The sequence below is a fragment of the Carassius gibelio genome, chromosome A4 (assembly GCF_023724105.1).
Source record: "Carassius gibelio isolate Cgi1373 ecotype wild population from Czech Republic chromosome A4, carGib1.2-hapl.c, whole genome shotgun sequence".
Lineage (NCBI taxonomy): Eukaryota > Metazoa > Chordata > Actinopteri > Cypriniformes > Cyprinidae > Carassius > Carassius gibelio.
Window position 1 is genome coordinate 35,781,828 of NC_068374.1, and position 18,753 is coordinate 35,800,580.

The 18,753-nt window shown below is 49.3% G+C and overlaps 1 protein-coding gene and 1 long non-coding RNA gene across 3 annotated transcripts; one reads left to right on the plus strand and one right to left on the minus strand.

Moving 5' to 3' along the window:
- Positions 1-1,532: 1,532 nt before the first annotated feature.
- LOC127979740 (mucin-5AC-like) lies at positions 1,533-18,510 on the minus strand. Its single transcript, XM_052585362.1, has 13 exons — positions 18,385-18,510; positions 16,990-17,906; positions 13,228-13,428; positions 12,490-12,615; positions 12,258-12,399; positions 11,887-12,074; positions 7,833-7,913; positions 7,428-7,610; positions 6,810-7,337; positions 6,677-6,767; positions 6,510-6,628; positions 1,906-2,520; positions 1,533-1,857 (listed from the first exon to the last, which is right to left on the minus strand). Exons 1-13 carry the CDS (start codon positions 18,440-18,442, stop codon positions 1,582-1,584), a joined length of 3,525 nt encoding a protein of 1,174 aa, XP_052441322.1. The 5' UTR covers positions 18,443-18,510; the 3' UTR covers positions 1,533-1,581.
- LOC127979780 (uncharacterized) lies at positions 7,329-13,613 on the plus strand. Of its 2 annotated transcripts, none has more exons than XR_008158889.1 (3): positions 7,329-7,465; positions 12,438-12,527; positions 13,470-13,613. It is a non-coding gene; the product is annotated as an uncharacterized LOC127979780 (long non-coding RNA). The 2 variants fall into 2 exon arrangements; XR_008158883.1 differs by lacking the exon at positions 7,329-7,465 and adding an exon at positions 11,982-12,074.
- Positions 18,511-18,753: the final 243 nt, after the last annotated feature.

Sequence of the window (18,753 nt, forward strand, 5' to 3'; positions counted from 1 at the left end):
TCTCCAATCAAGCACTCTCACCATTCTCACCTCCTGCATCCCCCCTCTCCCCCACACCTGCAATTCAGATCAGCGAGGATGCGGTGCGCCAGGTCTTCCGGAAGCAGAAAAGGAAAAAAGCACCAGGCCCAGATTGTGTTACACCAGCCTGTCTGAAATCCTGTGCTGACCAGCTGGCCCCCATCTTCACACAGATCTTCAACAGATCGCTGGAGCTGTGCGAAGTCCCTTCATGCTTCAAACGTTCCACCATCATCCCCATACCAAAGAAACCCCAAATTACAGGACTAAATGACTACAGGCCTGTGGCTCTAACGTCTGTAGTCATTTGAAAAACTGGTGCTGGCCCACCTGAAGGACATCACTGGGCCCTTGCTGGATCCTCTTCAGTTTGCCTACAGAGCAAACAGGTCTGTGGACGATGCAGTAAACATTGGACTGCATTATGTTCTGCAACACCTAGACAGAGCGGGGACTTATGTGAGAATCCTGTTTGTGGACTTCAGCTCGGCCTTCAACACGATCATCCCAAACCTCCTCCTGCCCAAACTAAATCAGGTCTCCGTGCCCACCTCCGTCTGTCAGTGGATCAACAGCTTCCTGACAGACAGGCAGCAGATAGTGAGGCTGGGAAAATACACATCCAGCACCCGCACAATCAGCACCGGTGCTCCCCAGGGCTGCGTTCTCTCCCCACTGCTCTTCTCCCTGTACACTAATGATTGCACGTCTAAGGACCCCTCTGTCAAGCTCCTGAAGTTTGCAGATGACACCACACTCATCGGCCTCATTCAGGACGGTGACGAGTCTGCTTACAGACAGGAGGTAAAAGAGCTGGCTGTCTGGTGCACTCTCAACAACCTGGAGCTTAACACGCTCAAAACAGTGGAGATGATGGTGGACTTCAGGAGAAACCCCCCTGCACTCCCCCCACTCACCATCATGAACAGCACTGTGGCTGCAGTGGAGTCATTCAGGTGCCTGGGAACCACTATCTCTCAGGACCTGAAGTGGGACATTCACATTGACTCCATTGTGAAAAAGGCCCAGCAGAGGTTGTACTTTCTCCGCCAGCTGAGGAAGTTTAACCTGCCACAGGAGCTGCTGAAACAGTTTTACTCCACCATCATCGAATCCATCCTCTGCACTTCAGTAACTGTCTGGTTCAGACATACATAACTGCATTTTGTAATATACCTGCCTACAATTTTCATTTGTATATTGTCATTCACTATCTACTTATTTGTATTTTTTTTATTCTTTTATTATGTGTTTTATGTTCTGTCGCGGTGATTCTGTTGTACTGCGGAGCTTCTGTCACAAAACAAATTCCTCGTATGTGTAAACATACCTGGCAATAAAGCTCATTCTGATTATATTTAGGCAGAATTTGTAACCGCAAATGTATGAAGTGGTCAGCTGCAGGAAACAGCCCAGCGCAAGAATGACTTGATTAAAATGATACAAGAACTATTAGCATTAAAGCAGCTCCACAAACTTGAGCACTCACTCTGAAAAGACATTAAACAAGAACCCATTAAAAAGCTTTATTTGGTTAGTAAAACATGTTTGACAATGCGACTAGACAACACCTGAAACCCATTCAACAGGACTCAAAAATGTTTGAAGCCGGCTTGTGGTGGTGTTAGCGGAGGGATCGTCCGCCTGAGGCACCGCCTTGGTGGTGGTGGCATTAGCGGAGGGATCGTCCGCCTGAGGCGCCGCCTTGGTGGTGGTGGCGTTAGCCGAGGGATCGTCCGCCTGAGGCGCCGCCTTGGTGGTGGTGGCGTTAGCGGAGGGATCGTCCGCCTGAGGCGCCGCCTTGGTGGTGGTGGCGTTAGCGGAGGGATCGTCCGCCTGAGGCGGCGCCTTGGTGGTGGTGGTGTTAGCGGAGGGATCGTCCGCCTGAGGCGCCGCCTTGGTGGTGGTGGTGTTAGCGGAGGGATCGTCCGCCTGAGGCGGCGCCTTGGTGGTGGTGGTGTTAGCGGAGGGATCGTCCGCCTGAGGCGGCGCCTTGGTGGTGGTGGTGTTAGCGGAGGGATCGTCCGCCTGAGGCGGCGCCTTGGTGGTGGTGGTGTTAGCGGAGGGATCGTCCGCCTGAGGCGGCGCCTTGGTGGTGGTGGTGTTAGCGGAGGGATCGTCCGCCTGAGGCGGCGCCTTGGTGGTGGTGTTAGCGGAGGGATCGTCCGCCTGAGGCGGCGCCTTGGTGGTGGTGTTAGCGGAGGGATCGTCCGCCTGAGGCGGCGCCTTGGTGGTGGTGGTGTTAGCGGAGGGATCGTCCGCCTGAGGCGGCGCCTTGGTGGTGGTGGTGTTAGCGGAGGGATCGTCCGCCTGAGGCGGCGCCTTGGTGGTGGTGTTAGCGGAGGGATCGTCCGCCTGAGGCGGCGCCTTGGTGGTGGTGGCATTAGCTGCGGGATCGTCCGCCTGAGGCGCCGCCTTGGTGGTGGTGGCATTAGCTGCGGGATCGTCCGCCTGAGGCGCCGCCTTGGTGGTGGTGGCATTAGCTGCGGGATCGTCCGCCTGAGACGCCGCCTTGGTGGTGGTGGCATTAGCTGCGGGATCGTCCGCCTGAGATGCCGCCTTGGTGGTGGTGGTATTAGCTACGGGATCGTCCAGCTGAGATGCCACCTTGGTGGTGGTGTTAGCTGAGGGATCGTCCGCCTGAGAAGCCGCCTTGGTGGTAGTGGTGTTAGCGGAGGGATCGTCCGCCTGAGGCGCCGTCTTGGTGGTAGTGGTGTTAGCGGAGGGATCGTCCGCCTGAGCCGCCGCCTTGGTGGTAGTGTTAACTGCGGGATAGTCCAGCTGAGGCGCCGGAACACTCCATACGTTTCCTAGGGGGACAGAAATAGATGGCCCATCCAAGTTAGTGTCCATACAACAGATTGTCTATAGAGAGAATTAAGTGACTGAATCAAATGTAAAAGGTCAAGCATTAAACTGAAGTAACTTTACTCCTGGGCTGACACATTTTTTGGGGTTTCTTAATTTGAAGTCTTCTAGTAATAAAGAGCCATGTTAAGCCACAGAGTGGAACACAGAGCAGTGATTGACAAGTGAACAAGAGACTTGGGAGGCCAAGTAACATTAAATCTTATCTTCATTAAAAGAAAGCCTCAGAATATGAACAAGACTGCAAAGACAAAGGTGTTGGTAGGATTTAGTTGTTAAGTGATCACTTAATGTCACTCAAGTGAAACTCATTATTTTGGAAGGACTTATTTTGTAAGATAAATTGGTTCATTTTGAGCCAATCAAATGTCTGGCTCTTCTAATCGCTAGTATTGAGGGAACACGTGGTAACAAACATAAAAATTAACTCCTGCAATAAAACAAAAAAACAAATTATAAGAACTCACCTTGCCATAGCAACTGCTGATAAAGAAACAATAAAAGAGTAAATTTAATCACGTCCATTCTTTACCACTCACTTAACCTCCTGGCAGTCAAACTAAGTATACATGTAGTTCCAACCAAACCAGGACTTTTAAAGCCAAACAGAAAACAATTTGTGCCACCTGGACAGCTTGTTAACTCATTAATACATAATCAGTAAGCATGCACAGCCTGCAAATCATTAAACCTGGACAGGATTAAAGAGGTTCCCTTTCTCGCCAGAATCCTTGTCCAAATACCCACACCGGTCTTTGCACTTGTCCAGTTGATAACTTGTATGACGTACTTCCTGAATTTGGCCCAAGTGTTCAAGTGAGGATAAAGACCACAAGTGTGTGTCAAACTTTTCATCACCTGATGGAACACACTTGTTGTAAAAATTCAAGTGTTTACAAAGCTTTAGTTTGCATTTTAAAATCAACGTCTAAATGTCTGTTCAGTAGTCCCTCTAACATGACTATTTTAATTTGTGATGCTTCAAATTAAGTGATAAAAAACAGCTCCAAATGTTATGCAAAATAAATATACTAATCTATGCAACAATAAAAAGTGTAGCACTTTGTTTTACTACCAAATTCTACATAATGTCTAATTATTATTACTATTTAATTTATACTGGAAAGGTTTCTGTGACTTCTCGCGATTATCTTTTGGTGTGTACTTCCTGTCATGCGCATGCGCTCTCGAGTGACCAAGACCGCAAGTGTGGGTATTTGGACAAGGCAAGAGAATAATGGGCAAAGTATATGTCTGCAATCCGCATCTGCATTACATAATTTCCGTCACCAGGAGTGCTCGCAGACAACCACACACCCCATCCATGTGCAGGCTATGTTTTGAGACCGCGCGGATATGTGCGAGGTGACTGTTGAGATGTAAGGCAAGTACATGTAGGTGGTACTGCGCATGTGTCACGCTCGTTTTGAAGTGTGGATCTGTGCACACTCTTATGGCTAATATTGTGCACAATTAATTGCTTTTTTAGTGAATGATTCAGTTCAGAACTACATACATGGAAAAAATAAAATAAATAAAAAAGCAAGCATGGCAGATGTGCACAGGGTCGTGGCTGGGGTTAGCAAGGTGCAGGTAGTATCAATGGGTCCTGTTTGAAATGGTTTAATTTGTATGTTTGTTCTATTCATTTATTTGTGCTATTTACACAATGTTTATGTTTTTTCAAGTTTGTAAATGTCCAGGTACAGAAAACGAATAATCAAAGGTAAAATAGCACTGCATTCAGCATTTCTTACATTATCACAGTTTATTTGCTATAGTTCAGAAATTGGCAATAAAATATGAGAAGAACCCAAAGTTAAACTGTGTCAGAACAAGGTCATCTTGATCATGTCAGATAACTTTGATAGAAAGGTATGTAATGGATTGAAATCAACCAAAATTTCATTTAGTATGACAATATTTACACAACTATCAATGCTTTGTTGAACAATTTATAATGTCATGTCTGTTCAGTTTAAATAGTGTTTGTGCATTTATTTGCAATCAAGTCAACGATATCGCTGTAGATGAAGTGTCCCCAACTAAGCAAGCCAGAGGTAACGGCAGCAAGGAACCGAAACTCCATCGGTGACAGAATGGAGAAAAAAACCTTGGGAGAACGTTGTACGTTCCCCTTTGATACTTCACTCATAATGCATATGGGGAACGAATTCACCTGCACCGTGCCATGGTAGAGAATGAAAATACTTTTCTTGGACACCTTTGGGGTCCAGAGGACAAGTGAGGTGCCAGAACCATCGAACCCTTTACGTTACACTTGCTAAGAGAGAACTAGGTCCTTGGAGGTGGCATGATGAAGAAGCTCGACAGAGGCCGTCGTCTCATACCGAGAGGACCCGAGCATGCAAGGTCGGGATGTCCAGCTTATAGAATCTAACAAAAGTGGATGGCGAGGACCAGCCCGCTGTCTCACAGATGTCCTTGAAAGAGACTCCACTAGGTTGAGAGGCAAATGCCCTGTGCTCTGAACGGGGTTGAGAGCTGGGTTTTATGACCTTGGAGTCATTGGGCCCAAATTAGTGCAAGTAGCAGTGCGGTTTAGAAATTTAAGGGCCAAAAGGTCAACTGACTGTAGCAACTTGAAAAGAGGCCCTTTGGGTACAGGGGGAGGACACAGGGGGTTCAAATGCTATCTTGAAACTTTCTGGATAGGCTTTTTCCAAGCCATAGTGTACTCGTTATTTAATTCCATTTTAGCAAGTTAATAGATTTAAGCCTTTATTTGATCACAGATTAAAAAAAGTAATTTGTTCTAAGGTGAACACACGCCTCATTTTTATTAGACCCAATATTGATGACAAGGTGTATTCCTGTCTATAGCTCCGTTTCTCTTACTGTGGACCGAAAAGAAAAGGTGCAAGTTTGTGACGTCAGTCATAAGTGAATGCATGTGCAATATTTACAGAAACAGTCAATACTTATGAATAATGAAGGTCACTTGTACTCCATTGTAACGTAATCCGAGCAAGATTTGTAAGTCTGATAAAATGTTTCAAGTTATACATTTAAGTGGGTAAATACATATTCACTTTCTTTCCAAAGCTACAGTAACATTTAGGCAGAATTTGTAACCGCAGTGTACCAGAAGTGGTCAACTGCAAAATAAGCAGCCCACCACAGGAATAATTAACTTTAAAGCAGCTCTACAAGCTTTAGCACACACTTTGAAGGGACACTTAAAAGCTTTATTTGGTTAGTAAAACATGTGACAAAGTGCAACTAGACAGCCCCTGGAACCAATTCAACAGTACTCAAGATAACGTTTGAAGCCGGCTCGTGGTGTTAACTGCCTTAGTGGTGGTGTTAGCTGCGGGATCGTCTGCCTGAGGCGCCGCCTTGGTGGTGGCATTGGCTGCGGGATCGTCTGCCTGAGGCGCCGCCTTGGTGGTGGCATTAGCTGCGGGATCGTCTGCCTGAGGCGCCGCCTTGGTGGTGGTGGCATTAGCTGCGGGATCGTCTGCCTGAGGCGCCGCCTTGGTGGTGGCATTAGCTGTGGGATCGTCTGCCTGAGGCGCCGCCTTGGTGGTGGCATTAGCTGTGGGATCGTCCGCCTGAGGCGCCACCTTGGTGGTGGCATTAGCTGCGGGATCGTCCGCCTGAGGCGCCGCCTTGGTGGTGGTGGTGGCGTTAGCGGAGGGATCGTCCGCCTGAGGCGCCGCCTTGGTGGTGGTGGTGGCGTTAGCGGAGGGATCGTCCGCCTGAGGCGCCGCCTTGGTGGTGGTGGTGGCGTTAGCGGAGGGATCGTCCGCCTGAGGCGCCGCCTTGGTGGTGGTGGTGGCGTTAGCGGAGGGATCGTCCGCCTGAGGCGCCGCCTTGGTGGCGTTAGCGGAGGGATCGTCCGCCTGAGGCGCCGCCTTGGTGGCGTTAGCGGAGGGATCGTCCGCCTGAGGCACCGCCTTGGTGGTGGTGGCATTAGCTGCGGGATCGTCTGCCTGAGGCGCCGCCTTGGTGGTGGTGGCATTAGCTGCGGGATCATCTGCCTGAGGCGCCGCCTTGGTGGTGGTGGCATTAGCTGCGGGATCGTCTGCCTGAGGCGCCGCCTTGGTGGTGGTGGCATTAGCTGTGGGATCGTCCGCCTGAGGCGCAGCCTTGGTGGTGGTGGCGGCATTAGCTGCGGGATCGTCCACCTGAGGCACTGCCTTGGTGGTGGCATTAGCTGCGGGATCGTCTGCCTGAGGCGCCGCCTTGGTGGTAGTGGTGTTAGCGGAGGGATCGTCCGCCTGAGGCGCCGCCTTGGTGGTAGTGGTGTTAGCGGAGGGATCGTCCGCCTGAGGCGCCGCCTTGGTGGTAGTGGTGTTAGCGGAGGGATCGTCCGCCTGAGGCGCCGCCTTGGTGGTGGTGGCATTAGCTGCGGGATCGTCTGCCTGAGGCGCCGCCTTGGTGGTGGTGGCATTAGCTGCGGGATCGTCCGCCTGAGGCGCCGCCTTGGTGGTGGCATTAGCTGCGGGATTGTCCGCCTGAGGCGCCGCCTTGGTGGTGGCATTAGCTGCGGGATCGTCTGCCTGAGGCGCCACCTTGGTGGTGGCATTAGCTGCGGGATCGTCCGCCTGAGGTGCCGCCTTGGTGGTGGCATTAGCTGCGGGATCGTCTGCCTGAGGCGCCGCCTTGGTGGTGGTGGCATTAGCTGCGGGATCGTCTGCCTGAGGCGCCGCCTTGGTGGTGGCATTAGCTGCGGGATCGTCTGCCTGAGGCGCCGCCTTGGTGGCATTAGCTGCGGGATTGTCAGCCTGAGGCGCCGCCTTGGTGGTGGCATTAGCTGCGGGATTGTCCTCCTGAGGCGCCGCCTTGGTGGTGGCATTAGCTGCGGGATCGTCCGCCTGAGGCGCCACCTTGGTGGTGGCATTAGCTGCGGGATCGTCCGCCTGAGGCGCCGCCTTGGTGGTGGCATTAGCTGCGGGATCGTCTGCCTGAGGCGCCACCTTGGTGGTGGCATTAGCTGCGGGATCGTCCGCCTGAGGCGCCGCCTTGGTGGTGGTGGCGTTAGCGGAGGGATCGTCTGCCTGAGGCGCCGCCTTGGTGGTGGCATTAGCGGAGGGATCGTCCGCCTGAGGCGCTGCCTTGGTGGCGTTGGCGGAGGGATCGTCCGCCTGAGGCGCCGCCGCCTTGGTGGTGGTGGCGTTGACGGAGGGATCGTCCGCCTGAGGCGCCGCCGCCTTGGTGGTGGTGGCGTTAACTGCGGTATCGTCTGCCTGAGGCGCCGCCTTGGTGGTGGTGACATTAGCTGCGGGATTGTCTCCCTGAGGCGCCGCCTTGGTGGTGGTGGCATTAGCTGCGGGATCGTCCGCCTGAGGCGCCGCCTTGGTGGTGGTGGCATTAGCGGAGGGATCGTCCGCCTGAGGCACCGTCTTGGTGGTAGTGGTGCTAGCGGAGGGATCGTCCACCTGAGGCACCGTCTTGGTGGTAGTGGTGCTAGCGGAGGGATCGTCCGCCTGAGCCGCCGCCTTGGTGGTAGTGTTAACTGCGGGATAGTCCAGCTGAGGCGCCGGAACACTCCATACGTTTCCTAGGGGGGCAGAAATAGATGGCCCATCCAAGTTAGTGTCCATACAACAGATTGTCTATAGAGAGAATAAAGGGACTGAATCAAATGTAAAAGGTCAAGCATTAAACTGAAGTAACTTTACTCCTGGGCTGACACATGTTTTGGGGTTTCTTAATTTGAAGTCTTATAGTAATAAAGAGCCATGTTAAGCCACAGAGTGGAACACAGAGCAGTGATTGACAAGTGAACAAGAGACTTGGGAGGCCAAGTAACATTAAATCTTTTATCTTCATTAAAAGAAAGCCTCAGAATATGAACAAGACTGCAAAGACAAAGGTGTTGGTAGAATTTAGTTGTTAAGTGATCACTTAATGTCACTCAAATGAAACTCATTATTTTGGAAGGACTTATTTTGTAAAATAAATTGGTTCATTTTGAGCCAATCAAATGTCTGGCTCTTCTAATCGCTAGTATTGAGGGAACACGTGGTAACAAACATAAAAATTAACTCCTGCAATCAAACAAAAAAACAAATTATAAGAACTCACCTTGCCATAGCAACTGCTGATAAAGAAACACCAAAAGAGTAAATTTAATCACGTCCATTCTTTACCACTCACTTAACCTCCTGGCAGTCAAACTAAGTATACATGTAGTTCCAACCAAACCAGGACTTTTAAAGCCAAACAGAAAACAATTTGTGCCACCTGGACAGCTTGTTAACTCATTAATACATAATCAGTAAGCATGCACAGCCTGCAAATCATTAAACCTGGACAGGATTAAAGAGGTTCCCTTTCTCGCCAGAATCCTTGTCCAAATACCCACACCGGTCTTTGCACTTGTCCAGTTGATAACTTGTATGACGTACTTCCTGAATTTGGCCCAAGTGTTCAAGTGAGGATAAAGACCACAAGTGTGTGTCAAACTTTTCATCACCTGATGGAACACACTTGTTGTAAAAATTCAAGTGTTTACAAAGCTTTAGTTTGCATTTTAAAATCAACGTCTAAATGTCTGTTCAGTAGTCCCTCTAACATGACTATTTTAATTTGTGATGCTTCAAATTAAGTGATAAAAAACAGCTCCAAATGTTATGCAAAATAAATATACTAATCTATGCAACAATAAAAAGTGTAGCACTTTGTTTTACTACCAAATTCTACATAATGTCTAATTATTATTACTATTTAATTTATACTGGAAAAGTTTCTGTGACTTCTCGCGATTATCTTTTGGTGTGTACTTCCTGTCGTGCGCACCCGCTCTCGAGTGACCAAGACCGCAAGTGTGGGTATTTGGACAAGGCAAGAGAATAATGGGCAAAGTATATGTCTGCAATCCGCATCTGCGTTACATAATTTCCGTCACCAGGAGTGCTCGCAGACAACCACGCACCCCATCCATGTGCAGGCTATGTTTTGAGACCGCGCGGATATGTGCGAGGTGACTGTTGAGATGTAAGGCAAGTACATGTAGGTGGTACTGCGCATGTGTCACGCTCGTTTTGAAGTGTGGATCTGTGCACACTCTTATGGCTAATATTGTGCACAATTAATTGCTTTTTTAGTGAATGATTCAGTTCAGAACTACATACATGGAAAAAATAAAATAAATAAAAAAGCAAGCATGGCAGATGTGCACAGGGTCGTGGCTGGGGTTAGCAAGGTGCAGGTAGTATCAATGGGTCCTGTTTGAAATGGTTTAATTTGTATGTTTGTTCTATTCATTTATTTGTGCTATTTACACAATGTTTATGTTTTTTCAAGTTTGTAAATGTCCAGGTACAGAAAACGAATAATCAAAGGTAAAATAGCACTGCATTCAGCATTTCTTACATTATCACAGTTTATTTGCTATAGTTCAGAAATTGGCAATAAAATATGAGAAGAACCCAAAGTTAAACTGTGTCAGAACAAGGTCATCTTGATCATGTCAGATAACTTTGATAGAAAGGTATGTAATGGATTGAAATCAACCAAAATTTCATTTAGTATGACAATATTTACACAACTATCAATGCTTTGTTGAACAATTTATAATGTCATGTCTGTTCAGTTTAAATAGTGTTTGTGCATTTATTTGCAATCAAGTCAACGATATCGCTGTAGATGAAGTGTCCCCAACTAAGCAAGCCAGAGGTAACGGCAGCAAGGAACCGAAACTCCATCGGTGACAGAATGGAGAAAAAAACCTTGGGAGAACGTTGTACGTTCCCCTTTGATACTTCACTCATAATGCATATGGGGAACGAATTCACCTGCACCGTGCCATGGTAGAGAATGAAAATACTTTTCTTGGACACCTTTGGGGTCCAGAGGACAAGTGAGGTGCCAGAACCATCGAACCCTTTACGTTACACTTGCTAAGAGAGAACTAGGTCCTTGGAGGTGGCATGATGAAGAAGCTCGACAGAGGCCGTCGTCTCATACCGAGAGGACCCGAGCATGCAAGGTCGGGATGTCCAGCTTATAGAATCTAACAAAAGTGGATGGCGAGGACCAGCCCGCTGCCTCACAGATGTCCTTGAAAGAGACTCCACTAGGTTGAGAGGCAAATGCCCTGTGCTCTGAACGGGGTTGAGAGCTGGGTTTTATGACCTTGGAGTCATTGGGCCCAAATTAGTGCAAGTAGCAGTGCGGTTTAGAAATTTAAGGGCCAAAAGGTCAACTGACTGTAGCAACTTGAAAAGAGGCCCTTTGGGTACAGGGGGAGGACACAGGGGGTTCAAATGCTATCTTGAAACTTTCTGGATAGGCTTTTTCCAAGCCAACTTAAAGTTTGACCACAAAATGTACTAGTTATTTAATTCCATTTTAGCAAGTTAATAGATTTAAGCCTTTATTTGATCACAGATTAAAATAAGTAATTTGTTCTAAGGTGAACACACGCCTCATTTTTATTAGACCCAATATTGATGACAAGGTGTATTCCTGTCTATAGCTCCGTTTCTCTTACTGTGGACCGAAAAGAAAAGGTGCAAGTTTGTGACGTCAGTCATAAGTGAATGCATGTGCAATATTTACAGAAACAGTCAATACTTATGAATAATGAAGGTCACTTGTACTCCATTGTAACGTAATCCGAGCAAGATTTGTAAGTCTGATAAAATGTTTCAAGTTATACATTTAAGTGGGTAAATACATATTCACTTTCTTTCCAAAGCTACAGTAACATTTAGGCAGAATTTGTAACCGCAGTGTACCAGAAGTGGTCAACTGCAAAATAAGCAGCCCACCACAGGAATAATTAACTTTAAAGCAGCTCTACAAGCTTTAGCACACACTTTGAAGGGACACTTAAAAGCTTTATTTGGTTAGTAAAACATGTGACAAAGTGCAACTAGACAGCCCCTGGAACCAATTCAACAGTACTCAAGATAACGTTTGAAGCCGGCTCGTGGTGTTAACTGCCTTAGTGGTGGTGTTAGCTGCGGGATCGTCTGCCTGAGGCGCCGCCTTGGTGGTGGCATTGGCTGCGGGATCGTCTGCCTGAGGCGCCGCCTTGGTGGTGGCATTAGCTGCGGGATCGTCTGCCTGAGGCGCCGCCTTGGTGGTGGCATTAGCTGCGGGATCGTCTGCCTCAGGCACCGCCTTGGTGGTGGCATTAGCTGCGGGATCGTCTGCCTGAGGCGCCGCCTTGGTGGTGGTGGCATTAGCTGCGGGATCGTCTGCCTGAGGTGCCGCCTTGGTGGTGGCATTAGCTGTGGGATCGTCTGCCTGAGGCGCCGCCTTGGTGGTGGCATTAGCTGCGGGATGGTCTGCCTGAGGCGCCGCCTTGGTGGTGGTGGCATTAGCTTCGGGATCGTCTGCCTGAGGCGCCGCCTTGGTGGTGGCATTAGCTGCGGGATCGTCTGCCTGAGGCGCCGCCTTGGTGGTGGTGGCATTAGCTGCGGGATCGTCTGCCTGAGGCGCCGCCTTGGTGGCATTAGCTGCGGGATCGTCCGCCTGAGGCGCCGCCTTGGTGGTGGCATTAGCTGCGGGATTGTCCGCCTGAGGCGCCGCCTTGGTGGTGGCATTAGCTGCGGGATTGTCCGCCTGAGGCGCCGCCTTGGTGGTGGCATTAGCTGCGGGATCGTCTGCCTGAGGCGCCACCTTGGTGGTGGCATTAGCTGCGGGATCGTCCGCCTGAGGTGCCGCCTTGGTGGTGGCATTAGCTGCGGGATCGTCTGCCTGAGGCGCCGCCTTGGTGGTGGTGGCATTAGCTGCGGGATCGTCTGCCTGAGGCGCCGCCTTGGTGGTGGTGGCATTAGCTGCGGGATCGTCTGCTTGAGGCGCCGCCTTGGTGGTGGTGGCATTAGCTGCGGGATCGTCTGCCTGAGGCGCCGCCTTGGTGGCATTAGCTGCGGGATTGTCAGCCTGAGGCGCCGCCTTGGTGGTGGCATTAGCTGCGGGATCGTCTGCCTGAGGCGCCGCCTTGGTGGTTGCATTAGCGGAGGGATCGTCCGCCTGAGGCGCTGCCTTGGTGGCGTTGGCGGAGGGATCGTCCGCCTGAGGCGCCGCCGCCTTGGTGGTGGTGGCGTTGGCGGAGGGATCGTCCGCCTGAGGCGCCGCCGCCTTGGTGGTGGTGGCGTTAACTGCGGTATCGTCTGCCTGAGGCGCCGCCTTGGTGGTGGTGACATTAGCTGCGGGATTGTCTGCCTGAGGCGCCGCCTTGGTGGTGGTGGCATTAGCTGCGGGATCGTCCGCCTGAGGCGCCGCCTTGGTGGTGGTGGCATTAGCTGCGGGATCGTCCGCCTGAGGCGCCGCCTTGGTGGTAGTGGTGTTAGCGGAGGGATCGTCCGCCTGAGGCACCGTCTTGGTGGTAGTGGTGCTAGCGGAGGGATCGTCTGCCTGAGGCGCCGCCTTGGTGGTGGCATTAGCTGCGGGACCGTCCGCCTGCGGCGCCGCCTTGGTGGTGTTGGCGTTAGCGGAGGGATCGTCCGTCTGAGGCGCCGCCTTGGTGGTGGTGGCATTAGCTGTGGGATCGTCTGCCTGAGGCGCCGCCTTGGTGGTGGTGGCATTAGCTGCGGGATCGTCCGCCTGAGGCGCAGCCTTGGTGGTGGTGGCATTAGCTGCGGGATCGTCCGCCTGAGGCGCCGCCTTGGTGGTGGTGGCGTTAGCGGAGGGATCGTCCGCCTGAGGCGCCGCCTTGGTGGTGGTGGTGGCGTTAGCGGAGGGATCGTCCGCCTGAGGCGCCGCCTTGGTGGCATTAGCTGCGGGATCGTCTGCCTGAGGCGCCGCCTTGGTGGTGGTGGCATTAGCTGTGGGATCGTCCGCCTGAGGCGCAGCCTTGGTGGTGGTGGCATTAGCGGAGGGATCGTCCGCCTGAGGCGCAGCCTTGGTGGTGGTGGTGGCATTAGCTGCGGGATCGTCCGCCTGAGGCACTGCCTTGGTGGTGGCATTAGCTGCGGGATCGTCTGCCTGAGGCGCCACCTTGGTGGTGGCATTAGCTGCGGGATCGTCCGCCTGAGGCGCCGCCTTGGTGGTAGTGGTGTTAGCGGAGGGATCGTCCGCCTGAGGCACCGTCTTGGTGGTAGTGGTGCTAGCGGAGGGATCGTCCGCCTGAGCCGCCGCCTTGGTGGTAGTGTTAACTGCGGGATAGTCCAGCTGAGGCGCCGGAACACTCCATACGTTTCCTAGGGGGGCAGAAATAGATGGCCCATCCAAGTTAGTGTCCATACAACAGATTGTCTATAGAGAGAATAAAGGGACTGAATCAAATGTAAAAGGTCAAGCATTAAACTGAAGTAACTTTACTCCTGGGCTGACACATGTTTTGGGGTTTCTTAATTTGAAGTCTTATAGTAATAAAGAGCCATGTTAAGCCACAGAGTGGAACACAGAGCAGTGATTGACAAGTGAACAAGAGACTTGGGAGGCCAAGTAACATTAAATCTTTTATCTTCATTAAAAGAAAGCCTCAGAATATGAACAAGACTGCAAAGACAAAGGTGTTGGTAGAATTTAGTTGTTAAGTGATCACTTAATGTCACTCAAATTAAACTCATTATTTTGGAAGGACTTATTTTGTAAAATAAATTGGTTCATTTTGAGCCAATCAAATGTCTGGCTCTTCTAATCGCTAGTATTGAGGGAACACGTGGTAACAAACATAAAAATTAACTCCTGCAATCAAACAAAAAAACAAATTATAAGAACTCACCTTGCCATAGCAACTGCTGATAAAGAAACACCAAAAGAGTAAATTTAATCACGTCCATTCTTTACCACTCACTTAACCTCCTGGCAGTCAAACTAAGTATACATGTAGTTCCAACCAAACCAGGACTTTTAAAGCCAAACAGAAAACAATTTGTGCCACCTGGACAGCTTGTTAACTCATTAATACATAATCAGTAAGCATGCACAGCCTGCAAATCATTAAACCTGGACAGGATTAAAGAGGTTCCCTTTCTCGCCAGAATCCTTGTCCAAATACCCACACCGGTCTTTGCACTTGTCCAGTTGATAACTTGTATGACGTACTTCCTGAATTTGGCCCAAGTGTTCAAGTGAGGATAAAGACCACAAGTGTGTGTCAAACTTTTCATCACCTGATGGAACACACTTGTTGTAAAAATTCAAGTGTTTACAAAGCTTTAGTTTGCATTTTAAAATCAACGTCTAAATGTCTGTTCAGTAGTCCCTCTAACATGACTATTTTAATTTGTGATGCTTCAAATTAAGTGATAAAAAACAGCTCCAAATGTTATGCAAAATAAATATACTAATCTATGCAACAATAAAAAGTGTAGCACTTTGTTTTACTACCAAATTCTACATAATGTCTAATTATTATTACTATTTAATTTATACTGGAAAGGTTTCTGTGACTTCTCGCGATTATCTTTTGGTGTGTACTTCCTGTCATGCGCACCCGCTTTCGAGTGACCAAGACCGCAAGTGTGGGTATTTGGACAAGGCAAGAGAATAATGGGCAAAGTATATGTCTGCAATCCGCATCTGCGTTACATAATTTCCGTCACCAGGAGTGCTCGCAGACAACCACGCACCCCATCCATGTGCAGGCTATGTTTTGAGACCACGCGGATATGTGCGAGGTGACTGTTGAGATGTAAGGCAAGTACATGTAGGTGGTACTGCGCATGTGTCACGCTCGTTTTGAAGTGTGGATCTGTGCACACTCTTATGGCTAATATTGTGCACAATTAATTGCTTTTTTAGTGAATGATTCAGTTCAGAACTACATACATGGAAAAAATAAAATAAATAAAAAAGCAAGCATGGCAGATGTGCACAGGGTCGTGGCTGGGGTTAGCAAGGTGCAGGTAGTATCAATGGGTCCTGTTTGAAATGGTTTAATTTGTATGTTTGTTCTATTCATTTATTTGTGCTATTTACACAATGTTTACGTTTTTTCAAGTTTGTAAATGTCCAGGTACAGAAAACGAATAATCAAAGGTAAAATAGCACTGCATTCAGCATTTCTTACATTATCACAGTTTATTTGCTATAGTTCAGAAATTGGCAATAAAATATAAGAACCCAAAGTTAAACTGTGTCAGAACAAGGTCATCTTGATCATGTCAGATAACTTTGATAGAAAGGTATGTAATGGATTGAAATCAACCAAAATTTCAGTTAGTATGACAATATTTACACAACTATCAATGCTTTGTTGAACAATTTATAATGTCATGTCTGTTCAGTTTAAATAGTGTGTGCATTTATTTGCAATCAAGTCAACGATATCGCTGTAGATGAAGTGTCCCCAACTAAGCAAGCCAGAGGTAACGGCAGCAAGGAACCGAAACTCCATCGGTGACAGAATGGAGAAAAAAAAACCTTGGGAGAACGTTGTACGTTCCCCTTTGATACTTCACTCATAATGCATATGGGGAACGAATTCACCTGCACCGTGCCATGGTAGAGAATGAAAATACTTTTCTTGGACACCTTTGGGGTCCAGAGGACAAGTGAGGTGCCAGAACCATCGAACCCTTTACGTTACACTTGCTAAGAGAGAACTAGGTCCTTGGAGGTGGCATGATGAAGAAGCTCGACAGAGGCCGTCGTCTCATACCGAGAGGACCCGAGCATGCAAGATTTGTAAGTCTGATAAAAGGTTTCAAGTTATACATTTAAGTGGGTAAATACATATTCACTTTCTTTCCAAAGCTACAGTTAGGCAGAATTTGTAACCGCAGTGTACCAGAAGTGGTCAACTGCAAAAAGCCGCCCACCACAGGAATAATTAACATTAAAGCAGCTCTACAAGCTTTAGCACGCACTCTGAAGGGACACTTAAAAGCTTTATTTGGTTAGTAAAACATGTGACAAAGTGCAACTAGATATCCCCTGGAACCAATTCAACAGTACTCAAGATAACGTTTGAAGCCGGCTCGTGGTGATAACTGCCTTGGTGGTGGCATTAGCTGCGGGATCGTCCGCCTGAGATGCCGCCTTGGTGGTAGTGGCGTTAGCTGCGGGATCGTCCGCCTGAGGCGCCGCCTTGGTGGTAGTGGCATTAGCTGCGGGATCGTCCGCCTGAGGCGCCGCCTTGGTGGTAGTGGCATTAGCTGCGGGATCGTCCGCCTGAGGCGCCGCCTTGGTGGTGGCATTAGCTGCGGGATCGTCCGCCTGAGATGCCGCCTTGGTGGTGGCATTAGCTGCGGGATCGTCTGCCTGAGGCGCCGCCTTGGTGGTGGCATTAGCTGCGGGATCGTCTGCCTGAGGCGCCGCCTTGGTGGTGGCATTAGCTGCGGGATCGTCTGCCTGAGGCGCCGCCTTGGTGGTAGTGGCGTTAGCTGCGGGATCGTCCGCCTGAGATGCCGCCTTGGTGGTAGTGGCGTTAGCTGCGGGATCGTCCGCCTTAGGCGCCGCCTTGGTGGTGGTGGCATTAGCTGCGGGATCGTCCGCCTGAGGCGCAGCCTTGGTGGTGGTGGCATTAGCTGCGGGATCGTCCGCCTGAGGCGCAGCCTTGGTGGTGGTGGTGGCATTAGCTGCGGGATCGTCTGCCTGAGGTGCCGCCTTGGTGGTGGTGGCATTAGCTGCGGGATCGTCCGCCTGAGGCACTGCCTTGGTGGTGGCATTAGCTGCGGGATCGTCCGCCTGAGGCGCCGCCTTGGTGGTGGTGGCATTAGCTGCGGGATCGTCTGCCTGAGGCGCAGCCTTGGTGGTGGTGGTGGCATTAGCTGCGGGATCGTCTGCCTGAGGTGCCGCCTTGGTGGTGGTGGCATTAGCTGCGGGATCGTCCGCCTGAGGCACTGCCTTGGTGGTGGCATTAGCTGCGGGATCGTCTGCCTGAGGCGCTGCCTTGGTGGTGGTGGCATTAGCTGCGGGATCGTCTGCCTGAGGCGCCGCCTTGGTGGTGGTGGCATTAGCTGCGGGATCGTCTGCCTGAGGCGCCGCCTTGGTGGTGGTGGCATTAGCTGCGGGATCGTCTGCCTGAGGCGCCGCCTTGGTGGTGGTGGCGTTAGCGGAGGGATCGTCCGCCTGAGGCGCCGCCTTGGTGGTAGTGTTAACTGCGGGATAGTCCAGCTGAGGTGCCGGAACACTCCATACGTTTCCTAGGGGGACAGAAATAGATGCGCATACCAAGTTACGGTGTCCATTCAACAGATTGTCTGTTGAGTAAACTATGTGATTTGATCAGAGTGTAAAGCGTTAAACAAGTTACTTTACTCCTGGACTGACAAATGATTTGGGGTTTCTTAAGTTGAAGTCTTGTAGTAGGAGAGCCACGGAACAGAATACGGAGCAGTGATTAACAAATGAACCATAGACTTGGGAGGCCAAGTAACACTTCAAAGTTTTTAGCTAGATTAAAGACTTCAAGATTCAGAATTGAGGCTACATACATTGTGTTTGTGGAATTTGTAAGATCACTTAACATTAAAGTTGATCTAGTTTTTTTTTTTTTTTTATTAAAATAAATTGGTTCACTTTGAGCCAATAAACTGACTGGCTCTAACCACTAGTAGCAATAGAACACATTGAGAAGAAAAAAACTTGCAATCAAACAAAAACCAAATTATAAAAACTCACCTTGACATAGCAACTGCTGATAAAGAAACACCAAAAGAGTAAATTTAATCACATCCATTCTTTCCCACTCACTTAACCTCCTGGCAGTCAAACTAAGTATACATGTAGTTCCAACCAAACCAGGACTTTTAAAGCCAAACAGAAAACAATTTGTGCCACCTGGACAGCTTGTTAACTCATTAATACAAAATCAGTAAGCATGCACAGCCTGCAAATCATTAAACCTGGACAGGATTAAAGAGGTTCACTTTCTCGCCAGTATTGAATGACATACTTTACTCTAAAAAAGAATTCAAGGGATTGGTTACCACTACATAATTTAATACATTGTTGTAAATTAAAAATTCTAAATTGTTAATTTGACTAAAC

Bases quoted from the DNA above. Each gene is read 5' to 3' on its own strand.
- LOC127979740 (XM_052585362.1), bottom strand. From the start codon at position 18,442: ATGGATGTGATTAAATTTACTCTTTTGGTGTTTCTTTATCAGCAGTTG. The intron at 17,907-18,384 runs GTGAGTTTTTAT...CTGTCCCCCTAG, and splicing joins TCAGCAGTTGCTATGTCAAG to GAAACGTATGGAGTGTTCCG. The intron at 12,616-13,227 runs GCAGACGATCCC...GCGGCGCCTCAG, and splicing joins CCACCAAGGCGGCGCCTCAG to GCAGACGATCCCGCAGCTAA.